The following is a 23,571-nucleotide window of genomic DNA, read 5'->3' as shown; positions in this document are numbered from 1 at the left end:
TGTGTTTTTTTTTTTTTTGCCCTATACAGTAAATTAGTTTTACAATTGGCCCCATATAGTTATTCTGGTACCCCATCCTGGTCCCATCTTATAGTGATTTCCCCTTCTTGTAACGGTGTTTCCCAGCCTGCTCCCCTTCTTGTAACGGTGTTTCCCAGCCTGCTCCCCCTACACCCATAAAACAAATCTCACCAGACCTCGCTCCCTCAGCGAACAGTGTCCTCTTCCTCCACAGCCAGGGCGCTTAGCAATGACATCATGTGTGGCCGTGTCGGGACACCGACATCAATGGTTGATATTGGTATTGCTGCACAACAGAGCTTCAGGGGCCACATGCGGCCCTCATGCTTGTGACCCCTGCTATAGACTGTTTATACTGGTGGAAAGGGCACATTTTCTGTAGTCCGGTATTACCATTCAGCCAATGCTCCTTTACATTGACTGTTTCTATATTTTTGACTTTGAACATTCCACATATTGAGGTGACAAACCGATATATAGCCACGTGTCTAATATTTATTAATCACTGTTGGTATAATTTACAGATAAATACTGCTTGTGCAAACCCAAATCTCCCGACAAATGAAAAAAACAAAACAAAAAACTTTTAAGTCCCTAATGGGATCCAGTAATTCTTCATTCGGAGGAAGAAGAGGGTGAACATTAAAACCACTGAAATGGTGAAGAGATGTCGGTGGAGGGCTTTAGAAGATGAGGAGTAAGGGTGGTCTAGCTGGAATTGCCAGAGAGGTTGTAGTAGGGGTTTTTCCTTCCTAAGCCGGATGGATCAGAGAAGGGCGCAAAAGAATTTCTTCTCTCTGAATGGGTTTTCGGATGTGGGCACTGGTGTGATCAGTGGATCCTCGCACGCATGAGCGTCACAGAAAGCCATCAGGTCTGATGCTGCCTTTGAGACCTGTATAGAAAAACAAGGTTGGATGTGAGGGCTCAGTTACGAGTATAGCTACAGATCAGATTGTAGTGATCACATTAGGTTTAGGATGAAATCCGGGGCAGAATTTCAGTACAAATCTGAAACATATAAAGAATACTACAAATTTAATCGGTACCATTTGTTAAAAATTCATTTTTCCTGCCACCTGTTTTGTAAAACCCCATTCACATTTGTTTGCATACTCTACTTATGGTTTTCAGATGCATATTTAGCACTGAAAACCTGAAAAAAAAAAAAAAAAATCCAGCAGGTCTGAACATGGCCATAAAGATGTTTTCTGTTTAGAACGTTCTTATTTCCATAGGCTTGTACTTTTAAAAATGATAAAATCAGCGTTACTCATCCTCCACAGGTGAACAGTGTTGATTCTATTATTTTTACCTTGCCCAAGTCCATAGGCATAAGAAAACCCCAAAAAACCCATTAAAGGGATTGTCCAGGACTTAAGACACTAATGACCTCTATTTTAGAGTCCATCACCTCCGATCAAATGTTGCAGGTTCTGTGGAAGCCAGAATTAGTCCGGGGTCACCCATGCGAGAAACTCGCACGAGTCTCACATCTCAATACCTGGCACTGCCGCCGGCACCAGGGAAATACATGCAGCTGCACACTCCGGTCCCAAATGCCGGTGGCAGTGCCGGGTATTGAGATGAAGATACGGTACTCGTGCGAGTTTCTCGCAGGTGTGACCCCGGCCTTAAACTGTATATGGTGCCACAGTTTAGTGGACAATCTTGGTTGCTTAAGGGAATTTGTCAGCAGTTTTTTTTCTATGTAATCTGACAGCAGCAAGATGTAGGAACAGAGACCCTGATTGCAGTGATGTATCACTTAGTTTATTGGGTGAATCGGTTGTGATAAAATCACAATTTTCTCTTCTGCAGAGCTCTAAATGCTGAACTGTGTATATCCCCGTCCACACCACTGATTGGCATCTTTCTGCCTATGCACAGTAGTGTACACAGAAAGCTACCAATCTGTGGGGGTGTGGTTGGACCAAGAGTCGAGATGCCTAATCTGTAGTGATGATCTCCTGTTAAAATCATTATTTTTTTTTTTTTTTTTTTTTTTTATATTATTGAAACAGCAAAACACAGCCCAGTGAATGACACATCATTGGAATCAGGTTCTCTCCCCCTACTTCTCTGCCCTTACACCATGCTTCTCTCAGATTACCTCTAAATGTTTTTTTTTAGTAGCGGATCTGACTGTACCATGATGCCTTCTGTCATTTACGTACTTTAATGCGACACATGGAGGCTTCAATCTTCAGCTGCTCCACTAGCTTCCTGGCCTGTCCAATGCTCAGTGTGCTATTCACAGGGGTGTCTCCTTTCATGGTGCCTAGAAAGAGAAAATATCCTATGAGTTGCAAAAAAAAAAAAAAACAACCCACATTTGTGACCTAAGATCTGTGAATTTACACTGAATAGACCATAAACGGTTTGTCCTACTTAGATCTCTTGCACAATATCAGATTGGTTTGGGGGGTCCAACAACCGGCATCCCTGCAGATCAACTTTGATTAGTTTCTTGACAGGCCGGATGTAAGTATTGGGTGTAGCTGAACAGCACCGCTCCGTCCAATTTGTAGTGGTTAATGCTGAGAGCCACGAAATAGCTCCACTCCTCTTGAATAGAAGCTGATCTGAGCTATCCTATGGCTAGGTCATCAATAATGTCCAAATTACTCCTTTAAATTTTGTATTTTTAAGCTGAAAAAAAAACCCAGTTGGATACAAGACATGTATAAAGCTTTTTCCAAATTGGTACTGGTTTGGGGTAACAAATACTGATGCAAAGTGCTAAATAAATTTGTAATCTGTGAATAGGGCCTTAAAGGGGATGTCCAGTACAAATACATCCGATGGAGACCTGTTACTGATGCAGCCAATCACTGGCTGCAGTGGTAACTGGTGTGGAAATGTACCTTAAATAACAGGCCCCTTGATGTAGCGCACACAGAAAACCTTGAAGTTACCTGTATACGCCTGTACACTATGGTTGCATTCTGAATATCCGCTTATTTACACGAGGACATCATATATTGTCTTACACCATCCGCACATAGATGCAGTAGCTCTTTACAATTTCATGTTTTCTTGATATGATTGCACAATGACTTCTGGACAAGTAAATGGGAATGAGATGCACTGAAGATGCCGACATCCATTAGCACAGCAGACACGTGCTCAGCCCTGGTGTTAATACATCTCTGCAAAGATCATCCACCAGCAAAATCACCCTTCTCAGATCGATTTGTAGGAAAAGGGGAACAATGTTTTGAAGTTTTGACTTTCGGGCCCCATATCTCACCGTCCACTACTATTTTGAACGTGAGATTACCATTTTATAGACAATCATCTTGGCAATTTCATACATAAATTTGACCCTCAACTATTTAACATACAATTAGTTATGCAGATTCTTGTCCTGTTACTGTTTTACTCCTAAAGATCAAAATTTTAATTTTGTTAGTATTTTGTAAATCCACCTTTGTCTTTCAAAACCGCCTGAATCCTTGTGGGCATGCTCTTCATCAGATTCAAGCATGTCTCCACCAAAATCTGATCCCAAGTCTTTTCTAACCGTACACACAGCTGGTGCAGACTGGTCGACTCACTTGGGTATACATTTTTTTTTTTTTCCACCTCTCCCTACATGTGTTTGATTGGGTGGAGGTCTGAGGGGGACAATTTAGCACCTCTACTTCATTGTCATTGGACCATTTCTTCACCAATCTCGATTAACCTTCGGGTAGATGTCCTTCTGGAACACTGTCATCCTTTTCATACCCATAGTGTACTAAGTAAATCGTCTTGTAGGACACTCGCATAAAGCTCAGGATTTAGACCACCATCGATCCTGGTCAAGTATCCAACGCCTTTGGCTGTGAAACAACCACATATCATCAGCTTCCTCCACTGAACTTAACAGTTCCTTCAATTTCTTGATCCGTTGGCGCCATTTTCCCTTGTTTCTTCCAGATCCATTTTCATCCATCATAGCCTAGTCTATTGACTTTTGTCTCATCGCTCCAAATCACCCGTTTCCAATCTTCCACTTTTCATCTTTTTTGAAAACTTGAACCGACACTACTTATATTGAAGTCGAGACTTCACCTTTTTTCTGTCCGCCATTCCAGACTTGTGTAACGTGCGTTGCACGGACATCTGTGATCTCACTATTACGAAGCATACGAGCCACCTTCACTGCAGTATTTGTCACGCCAGAACTGATAGACCTTGAGAAGAGTCGACATGTTGACTGCGATATTTTGCCTAGACGTCCACCTCTTGGCTTCTGAATGAATAGATGGACTTCATTTCCTATTCTTCCAGCTGTTATGGCGCTCACAGGATGCAGTTGGCAATTTTCTTGGCCGAGAGATCGCTATCGATGAGTTGGATGATGCTATTTCTCTTGTGAGAATTTCTTCATGGCTGCTCTTCGATTCTAACCAGTGACCTTTCACTTGGGAATCAACTTAATAACACTGAGCTATTGGTAATATGAGAACAGGCTGTATTTTGTAGTATTCAGGAAGAAAAAGACTTTTCCACCACAAGGAGCAAAACCGTAACAATGCAGTGACATGATGAGAATTTGCATAACTAATCATATGCAAAATACTGTAGTTGCAAGTCACATTTATGCGTGAGATGGCCAAGATGATTTTCTTTAAAATGATGGCAGGTTCTCGTTCAGTGCAGTAGTGAATGGTGAGATATGGAGCCAGAAATCCAAAAGTTCAAAACATTGTTACCCTTTTGCTCATCAGTGTATAATTAATGCATAAAAGTTTCACTACTTTGAAACATTATTTTTGCAAATATAAAGATGCAGAATATTTTTATGCCAATTTTCTGATATTTATATAGAGGAAACTTGTCAACAATTAAAATAACTAAAACCTGTCTAAACACAATTGTGAATTACAAACAATTAAAGAAATTACACTACAACATTTGCTCCTCATTCAGTGACAACTATTTTTTTTTTTTTTTTTGCTTGTCTCTTGTACTCCTGGATTGGATCATCTCTTACAACTGTCCAACAGTAATCTACAAGTATTGATGGATTCCATTTTCCTTGATATCTTCTCTCCACAGCCGCAGTACCTTGGTGAAATCTCTCACTGTGCTTGGCACTCACTGCTTCTCAGTTTGGTGGAAAAAAAAAAAAGTCTAGATGCGAATGTAAGAAATGAATCTTTAAAGACATGTTACAGTCAAGATCCTTATGTTTTGAGATTTTCCACCAACTCTTCATAGTTATCTGCTCTTGAGTTCCCTCGAAAATGAGTTACCATTAATGCGAATGCTACCCATGCAGCCTTTCCCTTGTACTGCAACAAACGGAGGAACTCCTCATCTTGAAGAAGCTTACGAATCGGAGGTACAATGAAGACGCCTTCCTTTATCTTTGCTTCACTCAACCTTGGAAATGTATCAATGAGAACTTTAATGCTTTTGCATTTTTATTCATTACCTTTGCAAAGTTCATTAGGCCCAACTTGATATGCAGTGGTGGTAACAAAATATGATGTGGGTCCAGGTCAACAAATGCTGGATGTTGGACATTTTTACTCCCTAGCTGAAGTGAATGTCAGAGAAGCCAGTCTCTTTTATTGCAGTGATATTTTCTTGCACGATTATCCCACTCTCACAGAAAACAGCAGTACTTTGTGTATCCACCCTGGAGACCAAGTAAGAGGGCATCTATCTTTAAGTCACCACAGAGGGGCCACAAATGGTGGGCATCGTTCAGACACCTAAACAAAGGTTTGATGTTCTCATAGGTTTCTTTAATTTAGATAGCATACTCAACTGGAATTGAAGGTAGCGCATTGCTATTATGCAGTAAGACTACCTTTAGGCTTGTTTTGGACAAATCGATGAAGAGCCTCCATGCTTCTGGATTATAATTTATCTTCAGAGCTTCCATTAAACTGTTGATGTTGTTGCATGCTACAAGATTGCCCTCCATGGAGAAGTATTGGACAAGATCTTAATCACGGTTGTGGAGCTAAGAAATCCGAACATCACCCGCTAGGAGATTCCACTGCTGTAGCCGCGAACCTAAGAGCTCGGCCTTACTCTTGGGTAGATCCAAATCTCTAACTAGATCATCCAGTTCACTTTGTGTTATAAGATGTTGATCAATTGAGTTTGCCGACCGAAAGTCTGGGTCGTGAGCGGAAGATTCTACATGACACCAAGCGCCCTCTTCTTCCTCACTTGATTCGACTGAAAATGTCTCTGGTGCTTTTGGAGGCGGCAGTTTTTCTGTATGTGGTATTGGACGTATTGCAGATGGAATGTTTGGATACTGTAAAGTCCACTTCTTCTTCCTTGAAACTCCTTTCCTAATGGGGGGCACCATGCAGAAATAACAATTGGTAATGTGATCGGTTGGCTCTCTCCAGATCATTGGAACTGCAAAAGGCATAGATTGCCTCTTCCCATGCAACCACTGGGTAAGATGTGATGCGCATGTATTGCAGCATATGTGTGGAACCCAACTCTTGTTCTGATCTCCTATTCTGCAACCAAAATACAGGTTGTAGGCTTTCCTTATCATGGTAGTCAAGTTTCGCCTTTGTGACGCAAAAACGACTTCTCCGCAAATGTAGCAAAAACTATCCGCTTTGTTAATGCAAGAGCGAGGCATATCTGAAAAAATATATAGAAACATGTCAATATGCTAAGAAACTAAACGAAGAAATCCTAAAACTGTATACCTTACACAGAGAGCATTTATTTAAGTAGGTGATGCAACTGTAATTTGGATTACATCATCTGAGCAGAGTGGGCGTTTTGATAGAATACTGAAGGCTCAATAGACTAAATAGATGATGTACTACACGAGCTACTAACATGCAGTCATGAGAATTAAATAAAGATGCAATGTTTCTATAAGCTGCATGTAAGTTGTCACAAGTAATTACAACCTCCTCTGGATCTTGAAAATTAGAGCCAATCGTCAAATGTAAGCATATTAATTTTCAGCACCACAAAATCAGTTGAGTTCAGCTGTTTGCATCTCTGAACCAATCTAGCTGTAGAAGGTCTGATTCATCAAACCTTTATGCCAGAACACTGGTGTAGAGGCTTTGAAAAGTCGCACATTTTTTCTGCAATTTGGAGTTGTGTAAAAATTTTGCAACTTTTTTCCATTTTCATGCCAATTTAAAGCTGGTCCACCAAAATCGGCAGAGCTGGGAAGGTATCGGTGTGGCCAGAACCGTTCTTTAAAAAAAAAAAAACCTTTTGTACCCCAGAAATGCTACTCCAGTCCCACACTGGAGTAGCATTTCTTGCTCGGCGCATGCCATTCAAGATGTGGCAAGTGTGTTAAGTAGTATGCCCCTCTTTCGCGGCACCGTACTCCAGGGAGCCCTTCATTAAAACAGGTGTGCTGATACACCATTTTTAATCATTCGACCCCTATATATGTTTTCAAGGATCAAGAAGGTTATTGAAGGTTACTGAATTTTGATTGTGAATTTTTATATTTCATGTCTAGTAAAATATTGTACTGATAATCAATAAAAAAGCCTTTATACTGATGTCTCACTAGTAAATCTAAAATGCTCAAATCCCTAAATTCTACAGTGAGAAATTGTAAACAGCATTGTTAAAGGGGTTGGTCCATAAACCAGTGGGTGAGTGATAAATCCATGATCGCAGAGGGCCATATGTCTCCCGTTGGATTGGAGTGGCTCTATTCAATGTCTATGGGCCCGATTTGGACAGACTAATGCATCAGGCCTATACATTTTACATAGTCCGAGGAATCACATTCCATAAGTTAAAACAAAGGAGTTTAAATCCCAGGGAGTGAAGATGTAACAATCCCTAGTGGTGATAAATATAGTAGCATATAAGATTAAGATTGAGGATAAGTATCACCCAACTACCCAAGAATAAACATTGATAAACCTCCAATACATGTGTAACTCAGCTAAGTGCTCCTTTCCCATGTGAATCCCTGTGTGACACCAGACCACCCAGCCCCAACGCGCGTTTCGAGTGGGTTTCATCAGGGGGCCGTGCGGAATTGCTTCCAATTAAAGAACAGGTGTCTCTTACACTAACACAATATTGTATAGAAGTCTATCTCAGAAATACAGGCTTTCTGTAATGTTTATAAAATTTCAGTGAGAAAAAAGAAAAGTATAGGAAAAGAGAGAGAAGGGGGTGAAGCAGGGGGATGTCTGACGGAAAGAAAACGTCAAAATAATAAAATAAAAATATCACTCGTTGGATATTCCGTTTAATAGAATCTCTTGAGAAATCGTCATATTCTCTATACATAATCCAACTCTGGTAGGTTCTAAAGCAAATGTCAGAATTCTATTTATTATGTGTTGAGAGCCTCTCCATTCTGCATATAGAGTCCATTTCGGATGCTCGGTCTAGAATAGATGGGGCTGTCTTAGATCGCCATCTTCTGGGAGTGAGTAGCAGTTAGACAGTGCTTCAAAATTCCTTGTTTGATGTTTTTATAGGAACCTGGAATCATGGACAACAGTCCAGTCTGAGGAGTATTGGGTATGTCCTCTCCCGAGATATTTTAAATGCCTGTAAAAATTTATTCCAAAGTTGTTGAATTGCTGGACATTCCCACCAAATACATAACATGGTCCGAATTTCCATATCTCCAACATAGACTTGAAACCAAAGGATTTATCTTGTGTAGATCAGCTGGACATTTATACCATCTGGAGATAACCTTTTATAGTTGTTTTTTTCTTGTGCCTTACAAGCCAGTGAAATTCTATGGGTACAGAAAAAGGATTTATTCCACTGTTCCTCAGAGACGACACCACCAGTCCCCTCTCCCATTCTCTGATAAGCCTGGTAAGGTCTCATCACAAAGAGAGGATCGAATTGAGTAAATTTGAGATGATTTGTGTAACCTCCCTTAAGGTTGCTTCAGACATTGTTCTAAACTGGTCCAAGTATGGGCCGCAATGCACGGATGGTCTTTGGCTTTCCCAACTTAAGGCACATAGCCTTATAGACATATATGAAGCTGTCATGCTCCGGATGGGAGACCGGCGGCCATTCCTTTCATTGCGATCCTTGTTTTGACTGATTTACACAGACATATGAAGAAGCCCTGAAGGGGACTTCTCTACAATGGATATTTATTGTTTGGTGGATCCTCCGTGATCAATCACTAGAATTAGGTTCCAGTCTTTCCCTTTCCTTGTTATTTGGGCTTTTGCTCCTGACCGTATTTTCGGTTCGAGTGCGATCTGACAAAATATTAGATCTCACTCGGTCCAACGTTAGTGTATGGGTCTTCACACATCTGCTTTTTTTCTTGGACCAAGCCGCTTGGAGAACAAAATTGCAGCACGCCCTAGTTGGATCCGATTAGCAGATCGCACTGGGCCATGCAAGTCAATGAGTCCATGGAAAAAAAATTGGATTGCACTAGGAAGACACCGGAGTGCCGTCCGATCTCATGGACTGACAGAATGGAGAAGATGGATTTTTTTTCCATCTTCTCATTTGAGGAAATCGAATCACACTGGGATCAAACTCTGATCAAGTGTGATCATTATTGCCCCGATTCTCTCGAATAAGAGAAAATACGCTGGTGTGACCCCAGCCTTACGTGGCAGCTGTGAGGAGTTTTTTGAATGGAGTGCGGTCAAGCAAGGCTAATTCAATATCGGTGGACAGAAGCAGACTAGTGCTGCACTCTATCTTCCTAAAGTTGCTCACGCTGCATTCAGTCACTCGTACAGGGGCCCCGTAGGGGCTTATGTCCAAACCCCCTGTAAAACGGGATTCAGGCGTATGTGCCAAAAGAGCCATAGATTATAATGGTGCTGACAGAACGAATGATGTTATAGAGGCAAAGCTGCCTCTGCTTGCAACATGGGACAGCAGTTTGGGTCTGTAGCTCAAGTATGCCATGGCCCGAACTGTCAGTCATCAGGATAGGACTGCCTCCCAGGAGACTGAGGAATGCTGCGCTCACAAAGCACCATGTTGAGACCAAAAAGCTGAAAAGCATGGTTCATAAATAACCACGGGCCCTTTCATTCTTGCCATCAGTGGGGCCCTACTTTTGGACTCCTAGTGTTGTTTTGAGTTAGAAGATAAAACAAAGAGGTGATGGGCAGCATGCCAGCAAATTAGCTAAAGGTCACCATCACATCATCACTTACAGGCCATGTTCAGTATTCGGTCAGTATTTTACATCAGTATTTGTAAGCCAAAACCAGGAGTAGGTGATAAATACAGAAGTGGTGATGGGTTTCTTTTATACTTTTTCCTCTGATTGTTCCACTCCTGGTTTTGGCTTACAAATACTGATGTAAAATACTGACCAAATACTGATCGTGTGAACGTGGCCTTTAGTTTGTAAACAGGACGGACATGGGATCAGTCGATTTGGAAATCAAATGCGTAAGTGTATTATAATTAGTAAACACACAGCACAGTGAAGAATCACTTATATTCTCTAAAGCATAAATGGATATTCATTATAGAAATAGAAACCTCAAAAAAATGAATATACCAAAAAAGAGTCCAGAGTGATAAAGACTCAAAAAAATTATTGAATAACACAAAAGGGGATAACAGAACAAATGGACATAATTACCATAAGTTAATATCACAAGGAGATAGATACATATTAAACACATTGGCCATGTAATTTGAAATATGTGGGTTTGACGTCTAGAGAGTTTAGACGCAGGGTTAGGGAACATGTTCTGGACATCAGAGCAGCACAAAACACTTCGGATTTGGATTCCTTAAAAACACTGCCCAGGCACTTCAAACTTTTCCATCAATGTAATGAATCATTACTGAAAGTTCGAGGAATTGATCATGTGATGTTGAGTGCTGGGGGGGGGGGTGACATTAAGAAACGTCTTGCACAAATAGTATCCAAATGGATTTTCAGATTGGATACTGTTGCACCCAAGGGTCTTAATGAGCAGTTATCTTTTAATGCATTTTTATAATAAATTTTATTAATTCATTCTCTTTTTTGTTCGTTCCTTTTTTTTTGTTTTTGCTTTTAGCTTGAACTCGGTCCTGGGAAACGTTTCTGTCCATGTTGTATCCATATTTAAAGCACTTTATAAATCATGCAATACATAATGTGTCTTTTTAACAATTGTATATTTATAAATGTATCTATATTGGTTTATTCATTTATATGTATTCACTTTCACTCACTCGAGCGCACGTGTTACACTTCACTTCTTTCACTTATTGATTTGTGTATTTTTTACATATATATATATATACATATATATTTATATATTTCTATTGTGTAATCACTTTATGGCCATCTATGAATAGATCCTTATGCCATTTTAGTTTATATAGTGCAATATACCTATTATTATTCTATGTTAGTTTATATATTGACATTCCTTGCACTTTATTTGTTGTATATGTTGTTTGCCTTTTGTTTGGTGTATGTAAGGCTGTGTGCACACGCTGCGGATTAGGTGCGGATTCTGTAAAATCTGCAGGTGAAACCGCAGGTCAAAAGACCTGCGGTTTTACCTGCGGATTGCTCTGTGGTTTTGCCCTCCGGTTTTTCATCTCCTCAATGGAGGAGATGGCAAACCGCAGGGGAATCCGCAGAAAGAATTGACATGTCAATTCTTTCTGCGGATTGAAAACCGCAGATAATCCGCGCGGAAAATTCCGCACCATCTGCACTGCGGTTTTTGATTCCCATAGGGAATCATTGTACTGTACACCGCAACAAAAACTGCTGCGGGTCCGCAGCGGCCAAAACCGCTGCGGAACCGCAGCAAAATCCGCAGAGTGTGCACACAGCCTCATTGTCATTTGTGCTATTCCCCTTCTGGGTACTGATAGTGTACCATATTGTTGGCGTTTTCAATATTGAGTATATTGCTAGTGAGGCACTATTAGTCATTTTATAGGAGGAGACATTGTTTTTCTTTTGTGTCCATTTCTATTTATATCATCAGTATGTTCCCATTTTGTTGCCTTGTTTGCGTTCCATTATCGAGCGCATAGTTAATGACGCGCCATATGCTGCAGGGGAGGAGATCTACATTACGTGTCCTCTATTCTGGAGCGTTCCGCCCCCGACCGCGTCATTTCCGGTTCCGTTTTTGCGGTGGAGATCTGCGATTATGTATGTTTCCCTGCGCTTCCGGTCCCTATGATGGCGGCGGCGTGCGGTCCAGTCTGGAACGCATTAAGACATCCTGCCATTCCCTGTGTTTGTTTTTATTATGCTCTCCATGTGCTTCCGGTTTCTGCAGTAGCGGTGGTGTGCTCTGAAGTCCTGAACATATATGATTCTCTTTATTTTACTTATGTTAGATACACATGGTATTAATAAGGGTGCCATTCATTTATTTTGGGGTTTGATGGCGATTATTTACACTGGGTATATTTATCACTCATTACTTAGGAACTAAAGTTTCCATTGGATGGGGTTACATAGAAATACTTCCCCCTTTTCATTTACACCTCACTCCTTGAAAAAGCCACGGTAGGCGAAACGTACGTTGTAGGGAGCCTTAGACACACTGTGCCATCTATTACGGGTATTTATGATTGATTATATTTCAAGTCTTTTTACACTATGCACTTTATTATTGCTATTATATACATATGAGTACTCTTATCATGGCCAATGTGTTTAATATGTATCTATCTCCTTGTGATATTAACTTATGGTAATTTATTATGTCCATTTGTTCTGTTATCCCCTTTTGTGTTATTCAATAAATTTTTTTGAGTCTTTATCACTCTGGACTCTTTTTTTTTTTTTTTTTTGGGTATATTCATTTTTTTGGAAGGTTTCCTGTATTATAATTAGTATTACATTACTTGTTTCATCCTCAAATTCCTAATTAAAAACCTTATTTATACCTGTGTGTTATGTATAAAAATAGAAAAGCAGGTGCAGCTCCAGGGTAAGGCTATGTTCACACGGTGCATTTTTGCTGTGTCTTTTTACGCAAATTTTCAGCTGCGTTTTACAGTACCAGCAAAAGCTGAGATTTCAGAAATCTCATGTACACACATTGTTTTTTTTCCTGACTGAATTGGAAAGCTGCTGCGTTTCCTAAAACTGCAGCATTTCACTTCTTTGACCCATAGAAAGCAATGAGTAAGTGCAAAAATGCAGCAAAAAATGCAGGTGTCATGTTTTGCTATATTTTTGGTGCAAAAACCTAAGGAAGTTGCATCATGTGTTTTTAGGGGGGGCAGTAACATCAGCATGCACAAGAGACAATAAAAACGCAGCAAAACCTGTTTTTTGTAACCACCTTCTTTACTTCCAAGTGACCGGGTTTTGCGTGCAGGAAAAAAATTCTGCAAATACTCAGCGCAGAGCCGCCCTTGTAAAAAACAAACAAAAAAAAAAAAACCTTTCAGATACAAAGTAAATAAAAGTTGTGTAAGTATTTGGATCAATATATTTTTGTACCAAATTACATTAACCCCATTCCGACATCGGGAGTAATGGTACACCGACGTCGGACACCCTCCCTTTGATGTGGGCTCCGGCGGTGAGTCCACAACTTTCCAGGCACATGTCAGATGTTTTGAACAGCTGACATGTGCCTGCAACAGCCGTGGGTGGAATCGCGATCCAACCGTGCCTATTAGGCTGTTAAATGAAGCTGTGAAACACTGACAGCGGCATTTAACATGCACTTCTGGCAACCGCGCCAGAAATCCGCCAATCGGTGACCCCCGTCACATGATCGCGGGTCACCTATGGGTTTACATGACAACCAGAGGTCTCCTGCAGACCTCTATGGTTGTAACTGCCACTTTGCTATGAGCGCCGCCTGGTGGTCGGCGCTCATAGCAAGTGAGGTATTCAGCTACATACTGTACAGGCGATCTGATCATCACCTGTATGTAGCAGAGCCGATCGAGTTATGGCAGCTTCTAGCTTCCTATGGAGGCTATTGAAACATGCCAAAAGTGAAAAAAAAATGTTTAAAAAAAAATAAAATTTATAAAAGTTAAAATCCACCCCCTTTCGCCCCATTCAAAATAAAACAAACAAAAAAAATCATACACATATTAGGTATCGCCGCATTCAGAATCGCCCGATCTATCAATAAAAAAAAAAGGATTAACCTGATCACTAAACGGTGTAGCGAAAAAAAAGTACAAAACGCCAGAATTACGTTTTTGTGGTCACCGCGACATTGCATTAAAATGAAATAACGGGCGATCAAAAGATCGTATCTGCACCAAAATGGTATCATTAAAAACGTCAGCTCGGTGCACAAAAAAATGAGCCCCCAGACCCGAGATGAAGAAAAATTAAGATGCTACAGGTATCGGAAAATGGGGCAATTTTTTTTTTTTTTTTTTTTTTTTAACAAAGATTGGAATTTTTTTCACCACTTAGATAACAAAGAACCTAGACATGTTTGGTGTCTATGAACTCGTAATGACCTGGAGAATTATAATGGCAGGTCAGTTTTAGCATTTAGTGAACCTAGTAAAAAAGCAAAACAAAAAACAAGTGTGGGATTGCACTTTTTTTTTTGCAATTTCACCATACTTGGAATTTTTTCCCGTTTTCCAGTACACGACATGGTAAATGCAATGGTGTCGTTCAAAAGTACAACTCGCCCCACAAAAAAAAGCCCTCACACGGCCATATTGACGGAAAAATAAAAAAGTTATGGCTCTGGGAAGAAGGGGAGCGAAAAACGAAAAGGCAAAAATGAAAATACCTCCGGTCATGAAGGGGGTTAAACAAAAAGCGTTAAACCATGGCTACATCCACAATAACAATTCAAAGGCAAAGCCAAACCTGCTGTCTTTTTAATGTATAAAGTATTTAATTTTCTATGAATATTAATAGGATTTTTTTTTTTGCTTTATATTCTTTAATCTAAATAAATAAACATGAAAGAACCAAATTGTGAAAACTCCAATAGGATTTTTGTTTTAGGTTTTTTCATACAGATAAGTAAATATCAAGGAACCAAATTTTGAATACACCAATTGTGGTTTTTCCATACAAGGCATCGGTTCTTGCTTTTATTGCATTTTTTTTTTTCTCCGTCGCTTATACAAGTCTTACTCCTTCCTCAGTTTCCGCCATGTTTGGCTGGTCACATCTGGGTAACGTGCTTACCCAAAATAAATCATTACAAACTCTAGCGCAATCGTGTTTAACGTCGGGATTTCCATCTGTAGCTTTATAATCAAATATCAAAACAGATCCCTGGGTAGGAAGAAGGAAAACCTTGTCCAAAGCGAAGGCTCTTCCTTCTTTTTCCTGTTGTGAACCAATCCAATTTTTTGGTGACCATAAGAACGGTACGGCAGTATGGACACCGGAGCTGTTCCGTGTTCCATTCCATATATTGCTCGGATGCCCCTCTGACTCCTATACATCCTGCCTTTGTTTTAGGCCATTGCCTGCTTTTATATCAAAGGAATTTATTGAATAATGTAAGGGAAAAAAATGGGAAATCTCCATATAACAACAAATATGCTCCCGACTGGACAAGGCAAATGGTTTCTTTGTTTATTTATGGTTTTATCTGCTACACAATTGTATTGATAGGACTGTAAATAATGTGATACAATGATGCAATAAGAATACATGCTGACAGTGATACTACCTATTATACAGTATTGATTTTTATGGTTTTATATACATGGATATATGGGTTTCTGTAGATCTATATTTTATGGTGAACGTCTTATTAAGGTGGGGCATCAGGGGATGTCCTTATCAATAAGACTGTTGGCAGGGGGGGCAGCATAGATGTCATCTGTTTGCCATCATCATGTAAAGGTTGTTGTAATTAGTACCTACCTGTTCTGTTTTGGTGATGGAGAGATACAGGATGCTGAGAAAAGAAAGCTCCTTCACTGCAGCTACACCAAACACTCACACCCTGCAACAAAGGAGAGATGGGGGAGGAGAGACTGGAGGAAGGAGGAGGATGGGGAGAAGTGACTGAATGATTGAATCTGCTCACACAGAGCTAGGCTGGGCATTCAGAAACAGAGGACAGTGGAAATAGGAAGGAGGGGGAGAAATAGGGAGTGAACCCTATGTAATGCTACATCCAGGTCGGCTAATGTATCACCGATGTATCACATATGTTGCATGTTACTGTAACACACCCTAAATACATTTTTTTTTCTACAGAGATCCCAGCATTGATTGCATAATTCTAATCCACAATGCCATTATCAGATTTGGATTAGACGATATAGAGCCCAGCTGTAATTGACGGAAGGCTTCGAGAATAATCTGATAGTGACTTAATTGAAAATGGTTTGTGGTGATGGCATGACGGAATAAATTCAATTTTTAGTTTGTTAACCAGTTTATTACCATCATGTTTTGTCCCCAGTGGTGTCTCTTTTTAATAGCAGTGCTGTGATTTAGCGATACCTATCGATTCAGCTTTGATCGTGTTTTTGTTATTACCCGTTCCTCTATTTTAAATATGCAAGCCATACTGGACATCACTATTTTTTCCCAAGTAGGTTATTGCATATATGGTTTCATAAAAATAGTGACTTTTAAGTCTCCTTCAGATGTCCGGTTTTATCAAGTAAAAGAAAGACGGACCGATTATTCTGATCAGACTTTGATCAGCGTGTGGTCCGAGTGTCATCTATTTTTCTCATATGTGGATAAATTTTAAAAAAAAAAGTTTATCCACCTTTTTCTTTCTGACAGTTCGTGATTAGCGATGAGCGAACGTGCTCGGGTAAGGTGTTATATGAGCATGCTCATTTGCTAACCAAGTGTCTTCAGCGTGCTGGAAAAATATGTTTTAAGTCCAAGCTGCTGCATATCTCACCTGTTTGACAGCTGCAACACATGCAGGAATTCTCTGTTTGTTAGGCAATCCTTGCATGTGTTGCAGCTGTCAAACAGCGGCAGTGACTTGAACATATAACTCTAGCACCCCAAAGACAGTTAGTACCCAAGTATGCTCAGATAGCACCTTATGCAAATTCGCATGCGTTTTTCCCGCGAAAAACAAGCGTTTTGCAACGTTTTTCGCTTGCGGAATGCTTGCACATTCCAAGCGATTTGAAGCATCGCTTGGAATGTGATTGACAGGTTGGTCACACTCGTCAAACATAGTGTTTGACAAGTGTGACCAACTTATTACTATTGAGGCTGCCTATGCAACATCAATAGTAAACAGATATATTGTTAAAAATAATTTAAAAAAAAAATAAAAAATTGTGATATTCTCACCTTCCGGCGTCCCCCACAGCCGTCCCGGTCCTCGCAATGCTCCCGCCAACTCCCTTTCTCAGCAATGCCTTGTGGCAATGACCTGTGATGAAGTAGCATCACGCGAGACTGTTACGTCATCACAGGTCATTGTCGCAAGGCATCACTGGGAACGGGAGTTGCTGGGAGCAACGGTAAGGCCAGGGAAGGCTGCACGGGACGCCGAAAAGTGAGAATATCACAATTTTTTATTTTAATTATTTTTTTCACAGGGATATGGTACCCAGGGCCTGGAGGACAGTCTCCTCTCCTCCAGACCCTGGGTACCATCCGCACATGATCCGCTCACTTTGCGCATGGTGGGCACAGCCACATGCGGAAAGTAAGCGGATCAGTGCATTCCTATGTGTGCGGAATTGCGGCGATTCCGCAAAAGTAATTAGCATGCTGCGTTTTTTTTCCGCTATGCGATTCCGCCACTGAAAAAACAGCGTTAGCACAGCATTGCGGAATGCCATAGGAATACATGGGGTGCATTCTGTAAGCGTTTTCGCGGCAAAAAAACACAGCAGAAACGCTTACAATCCGCATCGTGTGCACATACCCTAAAAGGACACGTTGTATCTTTACCTACCTGTGGTGTACGTTTGTAGGCTTTTAGTCCAGGAGAGTCATGTTTGATAAATATTAGATTAGGTTCCCAACAAATATAAGTACACCTTGCTGCAGCTGGTGGGCTCTCATGAATTGGCCAATTTAAGCACTGTTTTTATGCGCTTCATTTTTATAGCACAGAAAACAATGAGAAAGTAAAGCAATGCAACTGTGTTTTGGTGAATAAAACAAACTTTATTAAACATGTACTGCAGACAAAGCACACATGTAATCAGTACCCAAAAATACTGCAAGAAAAGCATTAAAAAGCATTAAAGTACCTGGATGTACTGTAAATATTTGATACTGACTAATTATCATCTGTACTGTGGTCCCTGTATACTTCGCAGTCTGATGATGGCGTTAATAACAACTTCCAGTATCTCCTTAGCATTGTAGGGTTGTAGGTTCACGCAGTACGATTGTTATAGGGCTGACTTGATTTTACAGTTGATCGTTGAACTATGCTTGATTCTTGTACTCAAGTACTTTTGGTTCTGGTCATGTATTTATCGTGGCTCTGATGCTGTATTTATGTACTGATGGAGGTTCTGGCGACGTATTAATTTACTGATGGCGGTTCTGATGACGTAGTTATGCACTGATGTTGGGTCTGTTGATGTATTCTTGTACTGATAGTTGATCTAATAATGCATTCATGTACTGATGGTGTTTCTGGTGACATTTATTTGCTGATTATGTTTCTGGTGCCATATTCATATACTATCGATGGCTCTGGTGCTCTAATTATGTACTGATGATGATTTTGGCTTCATACTCATGCACTGATGATGGATCTGGTGATGAATATATCTCCAGCATCATCATCACTACAAGAATACAGCACCAGAACACCCAACGATCACTACATGAAATTGTCACTAGAACCAACATCTGTAAATGAATACATAGCCAGAACCACCATACGTTTTGAGCAAACTGTATTTGTCGCATAAAGGTGCAAAAACCATCAGACGTATCCCTTTATCTATAATGGAGGTCTGTTTATTTTCCATTAGGGTATCTTCCAAATACTGGATGCCTTAATTGAAACCAAACTGCCCCAATTACAGTTACGCTTTATTAGATTCCATAACTATTCTTGGGTTCTGCAATTAAAATATAAGAAGTCAGGCTGGTTTCACACTAGCGTTTTTTTGCGCTGCGTTTTTGCGCATGCGTCCTTTGCACCTATCTTTAACATGGGTGTGCATGGTTTAGCGTTTGCACGTGTTCGTACGCCGTTCGCATGCGTTTTTTTGTATTGTGAGCCCAGGCGCGCCGGACGCTACCTGTTGCATTTTTGGTCCGTCCGACCTGTCTCAAAAAAACGCATGCAAAAAAAACACATTACAGTCTATGGGAACGCAGATGTGCGCATGAACATGCGCACGTATGCGTTTTAAGAGTTAAAATGGCTAAAAATTGGTTAAGACACAAGCGCAAAAATACAGCAAACGCATAAAAAATGCATGATGCGTTTTTTGTATGCGTTTGCACTGCGCAAAAACGCAGCGCAAAAAAAGGCTAGTGTGAAACTAGCCTCAGGGTTGAATTTCGCTATTTTTTTTATCCAGTATTGTGTAAATGGTTCAGAAACAATGATTGATTTTGTATCTACCTTTGCACTCCCTGTTAAGTCACATCCCTAAAGTACACCACTTTTTTTTACTTTAGATTACAATTTTTTGTGAAAAACATGTAACAATTGTAGTGGAAGTGGTCATCAGAGATTGCTACCTAACCCATTGGAGGGTGAGGTGCATTAGGGGTCCTGTTACCTTAGTCTCTGACCCAGTAGCTACTGGGGACGGCAGGGGGTGCAGTCGCCCCGGGCCCTGCGCTCTGAGGGGGCCCACCTGGAGCTACGCTGCTGTAACTGTATCGGCGTGCACATCGCACCCATACAGTTACATTCTGCGGCAGAGCAGGGAGAATCGATCTCCCTGCACTGCCGCCCAGCTACTATGGGGCCCATGAGCAGGCGGGGGGGCCGGTGCCAGCAGTGGGCCCCTCTGCCCATCATCGCAGGGTCAGCTGTAGCGGCATCTAGCTGATACAGCTGACCGCAGTGATGCAGTGATGAGAGAGGGAGCGTTATGCTCCTTCTCCCATCATCCCCCTCTCAGCATCTGACGCAGACACTGACAGCGGACGCGATGACGTCACTACCCGGTGCCCGCTGTGAGGAGATGAGCCGGAGCTTGGAGCAGCGGAGGAATAGAGGTGAGTATTTTATTTTTTATGGCGGTGCATCATACTATAGAGGCCTGAGGGGGTGCATTATATCAGAGTCTGCCTATGAGAGGGGGGCTGCATTATATTAGTCTGCCTATGGGGGACTTCCTTATATTAGAGTCTGCCTGGGAGTGCATTATATTACAGTCTGCCTATGGGGGGCGGGGCTGTCTTATATTAGAGTCTGCCTGGGCGTGCATTATATAACAGTCTACCTATGGGTTGACTGTCTTATAATACAGTCTGCCTATGGGGGTGCATTATATTAGTCTTCCTATGGGGGACTGCCTTACATTACAGTCTGCTTATGGGGGGCTGCCTTACATTACATTCTGTCTATGCAGGGCTGCTTTATACTATAGAGTCTACTTAAGGGGGTTGCATTATACTATAGAGTCTGCCTATGGGGGGCTGTATTATACTGTAGAGTCTGCCTATGGGGGCCTGCATTATACTATATAGAGTCTGCCTGTGGGGAGTGCATTATACTATGTGGAGGCCTATGGGGAGAGTATTATACTATATTGAGGACTATCTGGTGCATTATACTATATGGAAACTATCTAGGGGGCCATCATACAGGGTGGAGATTACATTAAGGGGGCCATCATATAGTTTGGAGCCATCAAACAGTTTGGGGGATACTAAGGGGTCAGTATATATTTAGTGAGGGGGCACTATACTGTGTGCAAGAGAGCATCATACTGTGTAGAGATGTGGAGGGGGCCATAGGAGGGGAACAACCCAGCAGAAGGACCCCCATCTGTGGACGTTGGGCACTCAGACCATCCTCATGGAGTCGGTTCCTAACCGTTTGTGCAGACACATGCACATTTGTGGCCTGATGGAGGTCATTTTGCAGGGCTCTGGCATTGCTCCTCCTGTTCCTCCTTGCACAAATGTGGAGGTAGCGGTCCTGCTGCTGGGGTTGTGGCCCTCTTATGGCCCCTCCACGTTTCTTGGTGTACTGGCCTGTCTCCAGGTAGAGCCTCCAGTCTCTGGACACTACGCTGACAGACACAGCAAACCTTACCACAGCTCGCATTGATGTGCCATCCTGGATGAGCTGCACTCCCTGAGCCACTTGTGTGGGTTGTAGAGTCTGTCTCATGCTACCACGAGTGTGAAAGCACAACCAACATTCAAAAGTGACCAAAACATCAGCCAGAAAGCATTGGTACTGAGATGTGGTCTGTGGTCCCCATCTGCAGAACCACTCCTTTATTGAGGGTGTCTTGATAATTGCCAATAATTTTCATCTGTTGTCTATTCCATTTGCACAACAGCATGTGAAATTGATTGGCAATCAGTGTTGCTTCCTAAGTGGACAGTTTTATTTCACAGAAGTTTGATTTACTTGGAGTTATATTCTGTTGCTTAAGTGTTCCCTTTATTTTTTTTTGAGCAGTGTATATTCTAGAGGGTTGCTTTAGAATTTAAAGGGCACAGAGAACCACCCAGCACAGGCAGTAATGGGGACACAAACGGCAGCAGCGGCTCAGCATTGGGGTATCAGCAGGAAGAGGAGTTTGTGCAGTTTAGAAATAGTCCCATTGGGGACAGTGCTGAAAATATAAGATGTGAAATGTGTCTTTCTTGTAATCTCTGCAAACGAGTACTGGCTGGAGGAGTTGTCATGTCGGTCTGGGTCAGATGGAAAAGATGGGAAAAGTGAAAGAATCCATCCAAAAGAAAGTCAGCGGTAAGTCATTATCTGTAACTGTGCTGTAATCACTTGTTCTGTAGGACTGGTATCTATCACTGAGCATATGGCGGTAATATCCATGTTGGTCTTTATATAGAGATTATTTTCAGTAACAGCGCGGTCATCTCCTACATCCACTATTAGGGTGGGTGCACACGGTACAGATTGTGCTGTGGATTTTTCCACGCGGATTTGCTGTTAAATCCGCAGGTAAAATGACCTGTGTTTTACCTGCGGATTTGCCTGCGGTTTTCCCCTGCATTTTGACACCTGAACAATGGAACAGGTGTCAAAATACAGCAGAATCCGCAGAAAGAATTGACATTCTGCGGATTTAAAACCGCAGCAAATCCGCAGCATGTGCACAGCGGGTTTGAAAACCCATTGATTAAGGCCGGTTTCACATTAGCGCTTTTTCAGCGCACGCACGGCCGGGGGTAGCTCCGCCCCCGAGCCGGCTCTCTGCCCGGCGTGCCCGCCCCTTGCTTGTAGCGCCGCCTACTAGCGGACAGCGGCGCCTGCGATCGGCGCACCCTATCTTTAGCATAGGGTGCGCAGATCGTGCGCAGGCCGTGCGCTAGTTGCGCTTTGACCTGCGCTGCGCACTTTTGACGGTGCGCCGTGCGCGCCAAAATCAAACTTTTCGGATTTTGGCGCGCACGGCGCACCGTCAAAAGTGCGCAGCGCAGGTCAAAGCGCAACTAGCGCACGGCCTGCTCACAATCTGCGCACCCTATGCTAAAGATAGGGTGCGCCGATCGCAGGCGCCGCTGTCCGCTAGTAGGCGGCGCTACAAGCAAGGGGCGGGCACGCCGGGCAGAGAGCCGGCTCGGGGGCGGAGCTACCCCCGGCCGTGCGTGCGCTGAAAAAGCGCTAATGTGAAACCGGCCTAACACTGTATTGTAGATTGCTTGCGGATCCGCAGCAGAATCCGCAGCGTGTGCACATACCCTTAGGGTGAGTCACTGAGTTGTAATCAAGGTTACCTGGTTAGGGGCCCACTCAGAAGTTTCGCCCCCCCCCCTGAACCAAAACCCTAGCTACGCCTCTGCTCTGATCCAGTCCTTTGCTTTGGATTGGGGGTCGCTATTGGCACCATCTGCCTAGGGCACCAAAATACATTATCCCGGCCCTGCATATGGGTAATATGTATATTTATACAGTAGCATGTAAAAGTTTGGGCACCCCTGGTCAAAATTACTGTCATTGTGAATAGTTAAGCAAGTTGAAGATGAAATGATCTCTAAAATGTGAAGCATATAAAGAAAAGGTGTAAATATGTCCCAAGTAAAATGGTATTTTAAAATCTATATCTTTATTTTACCATAATTATATAACATATAAAATCAATAGTTTAAAAAATACCAGAGTTAGCCATAAGATGGCGCCACAGATAAATAGCTAGCAAATATGCATAGACTGATGGTATAACCAAGGTACACAAAGTGAAAAGCTAGTGGAACTTGTGCAAATTATAACATCATATAACTAAGAAAACATACATAAACACACAATGTGCAAGTGAAATATTGTGAAGCAAACAAATGTGCAAAAATAGCAAAGATCAGGTATATACCTACAGTGTGCTGTGGCGCCAGGGGTCCCTACGTACGTTTCGGCTTGAATTGTCTTCAATTATGCTAAAATAAAGATATAGATTTTAAAATACATTTTTACTTGGGGTTTATTTACACCTTTTCTTTACGTGCTTCAGTTTATTGTGGTGTAGAACCTTACTCTGTTCTATATTTTATTTTTCATTTTATTTAATTTTTATTTCACATTTGTTTCTTGA

The 23,571-nt window shown here is 41.7% G+C and overlaps 1 protein-coding gene across 2 annotated transcripts; it reads right to left on the bottom strand.

The window, feature by feature from the left end:
- Positions 1-496: 496 nt before the first annotated feature.
- Positions 497-15,924, bottom strand: GNG3 (G protein subunit gamma 3). Of its 2 annotated transcripts, XM_073554626.1 has the most exons (4): positions 15,791-15,916; positions 13,260-13,331; positions 2,199-2,302; positions 497-916 (listed from the first exon to the last, which is right to left on the bottom strand). In XM_073554626.1, exons 3-4 carry the CDS (start codon positions 2,295-2,297, stop codon positions 788-790), a joined length of 228 nt encoding a protein of 75 aa, XP_073410727.1. In that variant the 5' UTR covers positions 2,298-2,302; positions 13,260-13,331; positions 15,791-15,916; the 3' UTR covers positions 497-787. The 2 variants fall into 2 exon arrangements, with proteins under 2 accessions (XP_073410727.1, XP_073410726.1); XM_073554625.1 differs by lacking the exon at positions 13,260-13,331 and having other exon boundaries at positions 15,791-15,924.
- Positions 15,925-23,571: the final 7,647 nt, after the last annotated feature.

This window comes from Dendrobates tinctorius, unplaced genomic scaffold (genome assembly GCF_039654945.1).
Source record: "Dendrobates tinctorius isolate UK_male_01 unplaced genomic scaffold, ASM3965494v1 ptg000211l, whole genome shotgun sequence".
NCBI lineage: Eukaryota > Metazoa > Chordata > Amphibia > Anura > Dendrobatidae > Dendrobates > Dendrobates tinctorius.
Note: the sequence above shows the minus strand (reverse complement) of the source record. Positions and strands in the feature narration are given on the sequence as shown.

Coding starts and splice junctions, on each gene's coding strand:
- GNG3 (XM_073554625.1), bottom strand. CDS start 2,297: ATGAAAGGAGACACCCCTGTGAATAGCACACTGAGCATTGGACAGGCC. Junction 917..2,198: donor CCTCCATGTGTCGCATTAAA/GTACGTAAATGA, acceptor TTTTCTATACAG/GTCTCAAAGGCAGCATCAGA.